The 12,534-nt window shown below is 53.6% G+C and overlaps 1 protein-coding gene across 8 annotated transcripts in view; it reads right to left on the bottom strand.

Moving 5' to 3' along the window:
* Window positions 1-12,534, bottom strand: part of GGA3 (golgi associated, gamma adaptin ear containing, ARF binding protein 3) — a 238,775-nt gene that overhangs the window by 66,421 nt on the left and 159,820 nt on the right. For all 8 annotated transcript variants that reach the window (XR_003856543.1, XM_029600548.1, XM_029600549.1 and 5 more), the window contains one exon: window positions 12,083-12,411. Coding sequence is in view for 7 of the 8 variants with exons in the window: in XM_029600548.1 (XP_029456408.1) it covers window positions 12,083-12,411 (329 nt within the window). In the remaining variant the exon portion in view is untranslated. The remainder of the gene's footprint in view (window positions 1-12,082; window positions 12,412-12,534) is intronic.

Below are 12,534 nucleotides of genomic sequence, written 5' to 3'. Positions count from 1 at the left end.
AAAGGGGGTGCATCTTATACGCCACTGCGTCCTATGCGCAGGCAAATACAGTAAATGGAATAACGTCCTGTCCCTTGTTCTGCCTGAGGAACGGGAACAATGGCCCCCAGATTTCTGAGCCATTGAATGGTCTGGCGAACGACAAACTCTTTTTCTGGAGATCTGCAAGGAGAGACCAGAAACAGGTTTCGGAGCAGGCGAGCAAATTCTAATGTGTAGCCGTGTTCTATCACACCAAGAACCCACTGGTCCGACGTGATCTTGACCCACTCCTCACAAAAAAAGAGTCAGCTGATCCCCGATGACTGGATCCAAGGAGTGGGCCAGCCATGTCTCATTGGGAGGGCTTGGCCCTGCTGGGCCCGTCTGAAACCATTCCCGTTTGTTCGCCATCCACAGAAGGATTGGGACCAAGACTGAAACCTCCCCGAGGCCTGTCTCTGGCCTGCACCTGGAGCTCTGCTCTGCCAAAAACGCCTTTGGCCACGAAAATGAGAGTGAGCCGATGAGAAAGCTTTCTGTTCTTTCGGCTTGTCTACCAGGAGCTTATGCACCTTAATATCTCCAAGCTGCTTTATTAATTGTTCCAGGTCCAACCCAAAAAGCAGCTTGCCCTTGAAGGGGTGTGCTCCAAGCTGAGCCTTTGAAGAAACATCCGCAGCCCAATTATGCAGCCACAAGAGTCTCCTAGCTGAGACTGCAGTCACCATCGTTCGCAAAGATCATACAGGGCATCAGCTCCATAAGCCACTGCTGCTTCTAGACGTTCCGCCTGCTTTGCCTCCTGGGGCGCCAGATCTTTGCTTGGCACTTTAAAACTGTTGCACCCATTGGAAGCTTGCCTGGAACATGTAGTTACTACAAACTGCAGCCCGAATGCCTAGGGCTGAAACTTCAAAAATCTTCTTGAGGTGACCCTCCAGCTTGCGATCCTGAAGATCTTTCAACATAGAAATGACGGCAGAAGACCACCAAACGGCCCATCCAGTCTGCCCAGCAAGCTTTCACAGTTATTTTTCTCATACTTATCTGTTACTCTGACCGCTGAGGTCAGGGCCCTTATTGGCAACCTTCTGGTTCCAATTTCCTTTCACCCCCGCCATTGATGTAGAGAGCAGTGCTGGAGCTGCATAAAAGTGAAGTATCAAGCCTAACTGGTTAGGGGTAGTAACCACCGCAATAAGCAAGTTACTCCCACACTTATTTGTTTACCCAGCCTGTGCAATTTAGTCCTTGTTGGTTGCCTTAATATAAATCCTCTTTTCATTCCCCCTGCCGTTGAAGCGGGGGGGGGGGGGAATGAAGAAAAAGGAAAATTAGGTCTTACCTTTGCTAATTTTCGTTCCTGTAGTACCGAGGATCAGTCCAGACTGCTGGGTTATGCCTCCCGTCCAGCAGATGGAGTCAGAGAGAAAACTGAAAAGGCACCCCCTATATACTCTGGTGCGCCCCCTGCGATCCTTCAGTATAATCAATAACAAAGCAGAATGAATAAGAAACAATGGCTGAAAACTGGTGACTAGAACAAGATAAACATGAACATTTGGAAAACGAGGAAACCAGGCGTTAGGCCATGAAATATAACCATTGAACAAAGAGAACCATCTGAAACAGAAAAGTTGAAAAAACAGAGCTGCCGCGGGACTCTTCACTGTTATGGGCGGGCGTCTGGACTGATCCTCGGTACTACAGGAACGAAAATTAGCAAAGGTAAGACCTAATTTTCCTTTCCCTGTACGTACCAGGATCAGTCCAGACTGCTGGGAAGTACCCAAGCTGCCCTAAATGGGGTGGGACCTAGACAGTCCCGCGCGAAGCACACCGCCACCGAAAGAGTCCACCGGAGTGTGCACGTCCAGTCGGTAATGTCTAGCAAAAGTGTGCAAGGATTTCCAAGTAGCCGCCCGGCAAATCTCTTGAGGAGAGACAAACCCACTCTCCGCCCAAGACGCCGCTTGAGAGCGCAGAGAATGGGCTTTGAGACCATCCGGAACGGCACGACCCTGACAAATGTAAGCCGAAGCAATAGTCTCCTTCAACCAGCGAGCTATCGTGGTCTTAGACGCCTTAGCCCCCTTCTTCGGACCACTCCACAAGACAAAAAGATGGTCAGACAGTCGAAAAGGGTTGGTAATCTCCAAATACCTCAACAGCGTCCGCCGCACATCCAACTTCCGAAGTTCCGGTTGTCTAGACGCATCCCTGTCGTCCAGAACAAAGGCAGGGAGATCGATTGTTTGATTGATGTGAAAAGCGGAAACTACCTTCGGCAAGAAGGAAGGAACAGTACGGAGCGAAATCCCCGAATCATGAATACGGAGAAAAGGCTCTCTGCAAGACAACGCCTGAAGCTCGGATATTCGCCTAGCCGAACAAATAGCGACGAGAAACACTGTTTTGAGAGTGAGATCCTTGAGGGTAACCCGTCGCAAAGGCTCGAACGGAGAAGTACAAAGAGCACGGAGAACCAAGTTTAGGCTCCAAGAGGGACAGATAGCTCGTACCGGTGGGCGTAAGTGCTTAACTCCCTTTAAAAACCGCGCTACGTCAGGGTGCATGGCAATGGAAACCCCGTCGAGCTTACCGCGGTAACAGCCTAAAGCCGCCACCTGGACACGGAGGGAATTATAGGATAAACCCTTCTTTAGACCCTCCTGCAAGAATGCTAGAATATGAGACACCGTAGCCCGTCGCGGAGGCACTTGCAAGTCCCTGCACCAAGCGTCGAATACCTTCCATACTCTGACATAGGCAACCGAAGTAGAAGGCTTACGCGCCTGCAGAAGAGTAGTAATGACCGAATCCGAATAACCTCTCTTTCTCAATTGACGCCTCTCAAAAGCCAAGCCGCTAGACAAAAGCGATCGGCCTGGTCGAAAAATACTGGACCCTGCCGTAACAGATGAGGCAGGTGACCGAGACGCAAGGGGCCGTCCACTGCTAGGTTGACCAGGTCTGCGAACCATGGTCTCCTTGGCCACTCTGGAGCCACTAGAATAACTGGACCCGCGTGAGATTCGATGCGGCGCAATATTTTCCCCACTAACGGCCACGGAGGGAACACGTAGAGGAGAACGCGAACGGGCCAGGGTAGAACCAGGGCATCTACACCTTCCGACCCGTATTCTCATCTGCGACTGAAGAAGCGAGCCGCCTTGGCATTTGAGTGCGTCGCCATGAGATCCAGCTGGGGAGTTCCCCACCGTTGGATGATGAGTCCTGAGTGCTTTGTGAGACAACTCCCACTCTCCCGGATCTAGCTGTTGCCGGCTGAGGTAGTCCGCTTGAATGTTGTCGACTCCGGCGATGTGTGACGCTGCAAGACGAGACAGGTGTTGTTCCGCCCAAGCCATTAATCGAGTGGCTTCGGAGGCTACCAGCTGACTTCTTGTCCCGCCTTGCCGGTTTATGTATGCTACCGTGGTCGCATTGTCGGACAGGACCCGGACCGCCCGTTCCCGGATCAAAGGGAGAAAGTGTTGCAACGCCAGGCGAACCGCTCTGGTTTCCAAACGATTTATTGACCACTTGGCTTGCGAAGGCGTCCAACGCCCCTGAGTGGACTGAGATTGACAGACTGCTCCCCAACCGGTCAGACTGGCATCTGTCGTGACAATGATCCATTGAGGGGGCTCCAAATCGACCCCCTGGAGGAGATGGAGTGGATGCAACCACCATTGCAGGCTGGTCCGTGCTGGTTCGGAGAGTGGCAACGGCACTTGAAATTCCTCCGATTTGGGGTCCCAACGGGATAGAAGCGCTCTCTGTAGAGGTCGCATATGCGCAAAAGCCCAAGGAACCAAATCCAGAGTGGATGCCATATAGCCAAGAACTTGTAAATAATCCCACGCCCCCGGCAGGGGGTGAAGCAAGAGACGGCGAACATGAGTTTGCAAGCGCTCCATCCGTGCCCGAGGAAGGAAAACCTTGCCTAGACTGGTATTGAACAAGGCTCCCAGAAACTCCAATCGCTGGGTGGGTATCAGGCAACTTTTGGAGCGATTGACGACCCAACCCAGAGAGTGAAGCCGGAGAAGCACCTTCTGTACCGCTTCCTCGCAGAGAGATAGGGACTTTGCTCGGATAAGCCAGTCTAAATACGGATGTACGAGAACACCTTCTCTCTGGAGACTTGCAGCGACCACTACCATGACCTTGGTGAAAACTCTCGGAGCTGTTGCAAGGCCGAACGGAAGAGCACAGAACTGGAAATGCGAGCCCATTATCATGAAGCGGAGGAACCTTTGATGGAACTCCTGGATTCCTATATGCAGGTAAGCCTCTGTGAGGTCCAAAGAAGCCAAATACTCGCCTTTGTGGACCGCTGCGATAACAGAGCGCAGAGTTTCCATCCGGAAGCGCGGTATGTGTAACGCCCTGTTGACCTTCTTCAGATCCAGAATGGGACGGAAAGTGCCTTCTTTCTTTGGGACGATGAAGTAAATGGAATAGCGACCCGTTCGTTGTTCGGAAGGTGGGACAGGCACTATAGCTCCCAGGTCTTGTAACCGAGTTATCGTCTGCGCAATCGCCTGCTGTTTTGCTTGGGAACCGCTGGGAGAAATGAGGAACAGGTCGCGTAGGGGCCATGCAAATTCCAATGCGTACCCGTAATGAATGATGTCTAGAACCCACTGATCGGTAGTTATTCTGGCCCATTCCTCCCGAAAGTGAAAAAGACGTCCTCCCACTTTCGGAACTGAGGGATGAGCCAGCGTCCCTTCATTGAGATGTTTTGGCGGCGGCAAAGGAATGCGACGCTGTGGAACGCGCTGGCCGCCTGCCACGAAAGGAAGGAGTCCATGCTTGAGAACGCGTGGTAGGTTGTCTAGTAGAATAGGAGGAGGAGGAGCCTCTACCGGAGCGAAAACGACGCTGTCCGCGAAAGCGACCGCGAAAATTTCCCGAGGACCGAAAAAACCGAGGTCTGTCCTCCGGTAACTTAAATACCTTGTTCTCCCCCAGAGAACGGATTAACTGCTCTAACTCGTCCCCAAATAAGAGTTTACCGCGAAAAGGAAAAGAACCCAGTTGCGCTTTAGAGGACGAGTCGGCAGCCCAGTGACGTAGCCAATGTAGTCGTCTCGCCGATACTGCGGAAGACATGGAGCGGGCCGAGGTGCGAAGCAGATCATAAAAGGCATCCGCAGCAAAGGCTACTGAGGATTCCATGCGGTTGGCCTGTTCCGCCTCTTGCGGGGGTAGATCTTGTGATGTTAACATCTGTTGTACCCAGCGAAGGGTAGCTCGTTGCACCATGCAACTGCAAAGCGCCGCCCGTACTCCTAATGCTGAAACCTCAAATATTCGCTTTAATAAGGTCTCCAACTTCCGATCCTGAAGATCCTTTAGGGCCGTACCTCCCGTCACCGGGATGGTAGTGTGTTTCGCCATGGCTGTGACAGCCGAATCTACTTTAGGCACCTTAAGCAACTCCAAGGAATCCGCAGGTAGCGGGTAAAGTTTATCCATAGCCCGACTAACTCTAAGAGTGGCCTCCGGATTATCCCATTCTCGGTAGATAATCTGAGCAAGCTTATTATGAAAGGGAAAAGCATGCGATGGAGTGCGGAGTTCGGTCAATTCTAAGTCACCCGGTAGGGCATTTGACTCACTCTGGGGTACCGGAATTCCCAGTTCCTGGAGCACATGACTGATTAAAGGATCCAATTCCTCCTTGTGAAATAATCTGAGAATCTGAGGGTCGTCCCCTTCGACCGGATCCCCGCCCCCTATATCCATTCCTGAATCCGGGGTGGGAGTGTCCGGTAAGACCGGATCAATAGGAACATGCGCTGGAGGCTTAGGAGGAAGGGCTGGAATAGGAGTTCCCGAGACAGTGGGATCCGCGGCGGGTTTGCCCTTTTTATCAGGAATAGGAGCAGCCTGCTCCCATTCAGCTTCTGCTTCCAAATAAGCTTTATGAAGCAAGAGAACAAACTGTGAAGAAAAAGGGTGGGGCCTCTTAGCGGGACCTCCCTTGGCTCCTCTAGTCGACTGAGAGAGGAGCCCCGATAAAGCACTAGGCCGATGAGGGCTAAGATCTGGAGGAAATTGAGGTGGGAGGTCCTCTCCCTCCTCCGACGATACTGATTCGCGATCGAGATCGCCCAAAATGGCCGCCGACTGCCCCAAAATGGCCGCTGCCTCTGAGAACGGAGGGGAGGAGTGCCGCGGTCTGCCCGATTCTGAAGTTGCCTCCTGCCGTGGAGAAAGGGAGATACTGGCCGCAGCTGTCTTCCGCGAGGGCCCCTCCCCCCCGGGAAGGCACCGGGAACAGAGGCCCTCGCGGGAAAGCCGACGACCCGGCTCCCCACACGCCGCACAAACGCTTCCTCGAGGCATGCTCAAATATAGAGAAACGGCGCGAAAATGGCGCGACAAAGTCCCGGGTGACAAGCCACCCCTTCCGGAGACCACAGTGAGTGAGCAGGCTAACTTAAAAAAATCACCTCGTTTTTTTTTTTTTTTTTTTTAAACGCCTGAAGCGCTGCCACCAGCAGCCGTGCAAACTTGAAAACCTTTTTTTTTTTTTTTTTTACTTGGGAGCCGGCAGAGGGTGCACCACACCCATAAAATCTAATTCTCCGAGGAATTAATACTTCTCAGGAGGCGGAGAGGGAGAGTGACCGGCCCACCGATGAATACTCCCCTCCTCTCACTGGGCTGGGCAGATAGAAAAACTCCGGGAAAAAGGCTCCAGGGTAGTACCCTGCCTTGCCTGCTATGGCTCCAAAACTGGCACAATTAGTTCTGAAATTTATAATGAGCTAGTCACCAAAAACTTTAAGCCATATAATTAAATCAAACCTGACAGGGAAACTTCCCCAACTACAGGAGATCAGGACCGCAGGTTATGCTCTCTCATCTGCTGGAGTCAGAGATATACTGGAGGATCGCAGGGGGCGCACCAGAGTATATAGGGGGTGCCTTTTCAGTTTTCTCTCTAACTCCATCTGCTGGACGGGAGGCATAACCCAGCAGTCTGGACTGATCCTGGTACGTACAGGGAAGAAGGATTTATATTAAGAAAAGTGGGATTTATATCCCAACAGTGGATAGAAAGGTCCAGCACACTCACCGCCGACTGGGTGGATCTTACCTGGTCCCATCTCGCAGCCCTCTCTGCTGCCCTGCCTGTCCTCTGACTCTTTTTTTTTTTTTTTTACTTTATTGCAAAATCAAAAAACATTCCAAAGGAAGACAGAGGGCAAAGCAGAGAAAGAAGAAAGGATACTTTCCTGAAGAAATGGCAGAGGCTACAGGAGACCCTCACTGAAGGGGGAGGGAACTGGACCAGCAGCTGTCATCCCCGATATCCAAAGGAGCAAATTTTGGGGTTCACAACCCCTGCTCGCTACAAACAGGGAGGATGGTCCTGAGAGACTAGTGTCTTGAAAATTTCTCACTTTTTTTTTTTTGGTAGGAAAACTTGGGGCAGAACTGCAAGTTTTGACCCACCTTCATCTGCTGGAGTCAGAGAAATACTGAGGAGCAGCAAGTGGCACACCGGGTTATGAGGCGGTACCTGTGAAACTTTCTCTGTCTCCATCTGCTGGAAGGGAGGCAAAACCCAGGAGTATGGACTGATCTGGATACGTACAGGGAAAGGAAAATTAGTTTCTTACCTGATAATTTTTGTTCCTGTAGTACCACGGATCAGTCCAGACACATGGGTTGTGACTCCGCACCAGCAGATGGAGACAGAGCAAGACCTGTCGGGCTCCCCACATATAGGGGTAGATTTTCAAAAACCGCGAATAGGCGTACTTTTGTTGGCGCTCCAGGCGCAAACAAAAGTACGCTGGATTTCAGTAGATACGCGCGTAGCCGCGCGTATCCGCTGAAATCCGGGATCGGCGCGCGCAAGGCTATCGATTTCATATAGCCGGTGCGCGCCGAGCCGCGCAGCCTACCCCCGTTCCCTCCGAGGCCGCTCCGAAATCGGAGCGGCCTCGGAGGGAACTTTCTTTTGCCCTCCCCTCACCTTCCCCTCCCTTCCCCTACCTAACCCACCCGCCCGGCCCTGTCTAAAACCCCCCCTTACCTTTGTTGGGGGATTTACGCCTCCCGGAGGGAGAAGTAAATCCCCGCGCGCCAGCGGGCCGCTAGTGCGCCGGGACGCGATCTGGGGGCGGGTCGCAGATGAAGCGATAAGCAACCTCCGCCAGCTCCCATTCCCCTGGATTCAGCCGATGGCGGCTGAGGAAGTCCGCTTGGACATTGTCGACGCTGGCGATCTGAGATGCCGCAATGTTGCTGAGATTCCGCTCCGCCCAACACATCAAGCGGTGTGCCTCCTCTGCCACTAGCTGGCTCCTCGTCCCGCCTTGGCGATTGATGTAGGCCACCGTGGTTGCATTGTCCGATAACACTCGGACCGCCTTTCCCCGAATCAGCGGGAGGAAGGCTTGCAGCGCCAGCGTCACTGCCCTGGTCTCCAAGCGATTGATGGACCACTGTGACTGATCCCTGGTCCACTGCCCCTGTACCGAGCGTCCCCGACAGACCGCTCCCCAGCCAGAAAGACTGGCGTCTGTCGTGACTACTGTCCAATTGGGCATGAGCAGGGATACCCCACATGTCATATGGTCGGAGTGGAGCCTCCACTGCAGAATGGACCTCGCCTGGTCCATGAGCGGAAGCGGGAGGTGAAATTCTTCCGACGCCGGCTTCCATCGGGAAAGCAAAGTGGATTGCAACGGACGTAGATGAGCGAAGGCCCAGGGAACCAAAGCTAGCGTTGATGCCATAGAGCCTAAAACCATCAGATAATCGCACACCTGAGGGCTCCGCAGGGACAACAAACACCTCACTTGACTCTGAAGTTTGCACACACGCTCCTTGGAAAGAGAGACTTTGCCCAGCTTTGTGTTGAACAGCGCTCCCAAATACTCCAAGCACTGGGAAGGGTCCAATCGACTCTTGGTGAGATTGACCACCCATCCGAGGGAGCGCAAGAGCTGTAGGACCCTGGAGACCGCCTGACGACACAATATTTCGGACTTGGCCCGGATGAGCCAATCGTCCAGGTATGGGTGCACCAGAAATCCCTCCCTCCAGAGCTGGGCTGCCACCACTATCATTACCTTGGTAAAAGTGCGCGGAGCGGTGGCGAGCCATAAAGGGAGAGCTCTGAACTGATAGTGTCTGCCCAGGATACAGAACCTGAGGAACCTCTGATAGAACGGCTGAATGCCGATGTGAAGGTACACTTCCGTGAGATCCAATGAAGCCAGGAACTCGCCCGGCTGAACCGAGGCCACCACCGACCGAATCGTCTCCATTTTGAAGCGTGGAATGCGAAGGCACCTGTTGACCCCTTTCAAGTCTAAAATTGGTCTGAACGTGCCCTCCTTCTTTGGTACTATGAAGTAAATGGAGTACCGGCCCTTTCGTTGCTATCTCGGTGGCACGGGGGCTATTGCGCCTAGGTCTTCCAGCCGCCGAAGGGTATCCCTCACTGCTACGCGCGTGCTTAGACCCTTGCAAGGCGACACGAGAAACTTGTCCGCCGGAGTTCATGCAAAATCTAAAGCGTAACCTTGACTTATCACGCTGAGGACCCACTTGGTCCATTCCTCGGAAAACAACGCCAACCTGGCTCCTACGTTTGGGACGACCGCCGGAGCCTGCCACGAGGAATGGACCCTCCGCGTTTCATTGGGAAGACTTAAGCCCCGCTCCCGACGAGGGACCACCTTGTCTCCCAAACCTTTTCCCCTGAAAGGACTGAGACCACGAGGACGACCTGGAGGATCCGGACCAGTAAGAGGACCTGGACGATCTCTGCGGACGCGAACGTCTACTCCCCCGAAAACGGGCCCTATTGGTGAAGGAAGTCCGAGCTCTGGGCCTGTCCTCCGGTAACTTGAAAGCCTTGTTCTCTCCAAGCGACTGCATCAAGTCATCCAGCTGTTTTCCAAACAACAACTTCCCTTTAAACGGTAAAGAGCCAAGGTGAGCCTTGGACGACCCATCTGCCGCCCAATTGCGAAGCCAGAGGAGACGGCATGCGGAAACCATGGCCCTGGCCGACGTACGCAGCAAGTCATACAAAGCATCTGCGCTGTAAGCGATCACCGCTTCCAGGTGATCTGCCTGCGTGGATTCCTCCTCCGAGAGACCTGCATTTACCTGGAGCACCTGAGCCCAGCGCAGCCCTGCACGCAGGGCAAAATTACTACAAATAGCCGCACGGATCCCTAACGCCGAGACCTTAAAAACCTTTTTAAGTTGTAGCTCCAGCTTCCTATCCTGAATATCCTTGAGTGCCGTAGCACCTGTGACTGGGATCGTGGACCTCTTTGTTACCGCCGACACTGCTGTGTCCACTCTGGGGAGGCGAAAGAGTTCCAGTGCGTCCTCTGGCAGTGGGTACAGCTTATCCATCGCCTTACTCACTTTCAGACCCAACTCCAGGGTATCCCATTCCAGGAATAGAATGTCCGACGCCGAAAAGTGGAACGGGAAAGCCACTGCCGGGCCCGTAAGGCCCAACAATACCGGGTCCATTTTGGCCCCCGGCCGGGACTCCAACGGTGGAGCATCCACCCCAAGCTCCCGGAGTATGGCCGGAATAAGTGGTGCAAGTTCATCTTTCCGGAACAAGCGTACCACTTTCGGGTCATCGCCATCCACCGCCTGCGTCCCTTTGCCAGTGCCCGGTTGGACTGGCTCCTCTTCTTTCCGGCCCCCCCTGGGGCCCCTGCGGCCGGATCTGCCTCATCTGAGGATGTAGAATCTGTGTCCGTGTCCTGCGGGATGCCCCGCAGAGGCCGCTTCTCCCTAGGTGGGTCCTTCCGGGACCTATCCCTAGCTGTCCTCTTCCGGGGCTCTGACCGACCTTCCAAGTTCCCCACAGGCGACGCTCTCCCCGCCTTCTTCCTGGATCTTTTGTATTTCAAAACCTTACGGAGAAGCAGCACGAAGTCCGAAGAAAAAGAGGCCTCTGAACCCGAAGATGCCTCCTCCAGACTCCGCTCCGCCGACGATACAGCCCCCCCCGGGGCGTCCCCCCCGGGGGCCCGTTGCTGTGGAGAAAGCGCGGGAGGCATGCCGCCATTACTAGCAGCCTTCCGCGTGGCCTCCCGAACAACATCTAAAATGGCCGCTGTTCCCGCGCTGAGCGGGAACGGCTCAACACTGCTACCCTCAATTTGCCCGGCGCACGGTGGCGACCATGCCGGCTGAGATCGCCCCCCCCCCCCCGACCGACCTCGGATGGCCCCTCGCCTCCCAACACACAATTTGTGCAGATCCCATCGTGCGCCGAGCCGCACACGCGGCAAGAAGCTCCTCTCGGCATCCGCCTCTTCCCGCTGCGAACCAAGCAGAAGAATTTAAAACTAATTAAAATCAATTAATCTACAAAGAAACCCCGACCGCGAAGGACGAAGGACGAAGTACGGAGAGTCGGCGCGGCTAAAAACTAAACACAAAACTTTTTTTTTTTTTTTTACTTGCCACCGCTGTCCCGGGTCCTGATTCTCCTGCTCCAGCGGGGGTAAGTGAACCGGGCTCCCTGGTGTCACCCCCGACGCTGCTACCAGATTAGGGCCGGGTCCTCGACCCTTAGCAGCGGCCTCAACCAGGGGGGGGGATGGTCCCCTCAGAACCTTCCAACCCCCCTGGGAGGCTTCCAGGACGAGGGAGACTCTTCTTCTTTTTTTAAACTATACCCCTGACTAACTAACAAAAACTACCCAGGGATCCCAGAGGCTGTGGGTGAACCTGCCCCATCTGCTGGAGACAGAGTAAGACTGAGGGGCTGTGGGTGGCGCCTCACTATATGTGGGGAGCCCGACAGGTCTTGCTCTGTCTCCATCTGCTGGTGCGGAGTCACAACCCAGGTGTCTGGACTGATCCGGGTACGTACATGGAAACAGAAATTAAAGACTATAAAACAAAAATCACACTGACCCCCCCCCCACCTCCTCTTTGCCTCACATAAGAATCACTTCCTCATCCATCTGATAGTGCTCTCCCTTCTGACTTGGTGCCATCCCTCCATTCCCACCTGAGTTCTCCCTAAGGAAATAGACCATATTGATAGTTCAAGAGGGTGTCATTAAACTCTTACCCTTTGGCTTCTTTCAGGAGCTGTTGTCCCAGCACCTCCAGCTCATGCAAGGCACTTCCCCCCACAGAAGAGGAAAGGCCCCCCAGGGCAGTCTGTGCAGACTTAACAGGTCCTGCCATTGCAGGTGCTACATCAGCAGTAAATGAGAATGGTGCTGGACTAGGAGCAACACCACTGGGAAGTGTCTGAGAAAGCGGAAAGGCCGATGACAGAGGTGCTGATACACCACACATGGATTGTGCAGAGTGCTGCAGGAGAGAATTAGTAGCTGAGTTCCTGACAGTGGGCTCAGTCATGGCACTGAAGAAGTCCAAGTCCTTTTCCTCATTCTGTAAGGGTAAGGATGAGAAAATGAGAAAAGGCAATTATCACTTTCATGCCATTTAGAACACATCAGTTGAGTAGAATGGTAAAATGGATCCAATCCTTATTTGCAATTGAGGACCCAATCT

Source organism: Rhinatrema bivittatum, chromosome 4 (assembly GCF_901001135.1).
Source record: "Rhinatrema bivittatum chromosome 4, aRhiBiv1.1, whole genome shotgun sequence".
NCBI classification, from domain to species: domain Eukaryota; kingdom Metazoa; phylum Chordata; class Amphibia; order Gymnophiona; family Rhinatrematidae; genus Rhinatrema; species Rhinatrema bivittatum.
Note: the sequence above shows the minus strand (reverse complement) of the source record. Positions and strands in the feature narration are given on the sequence as shown.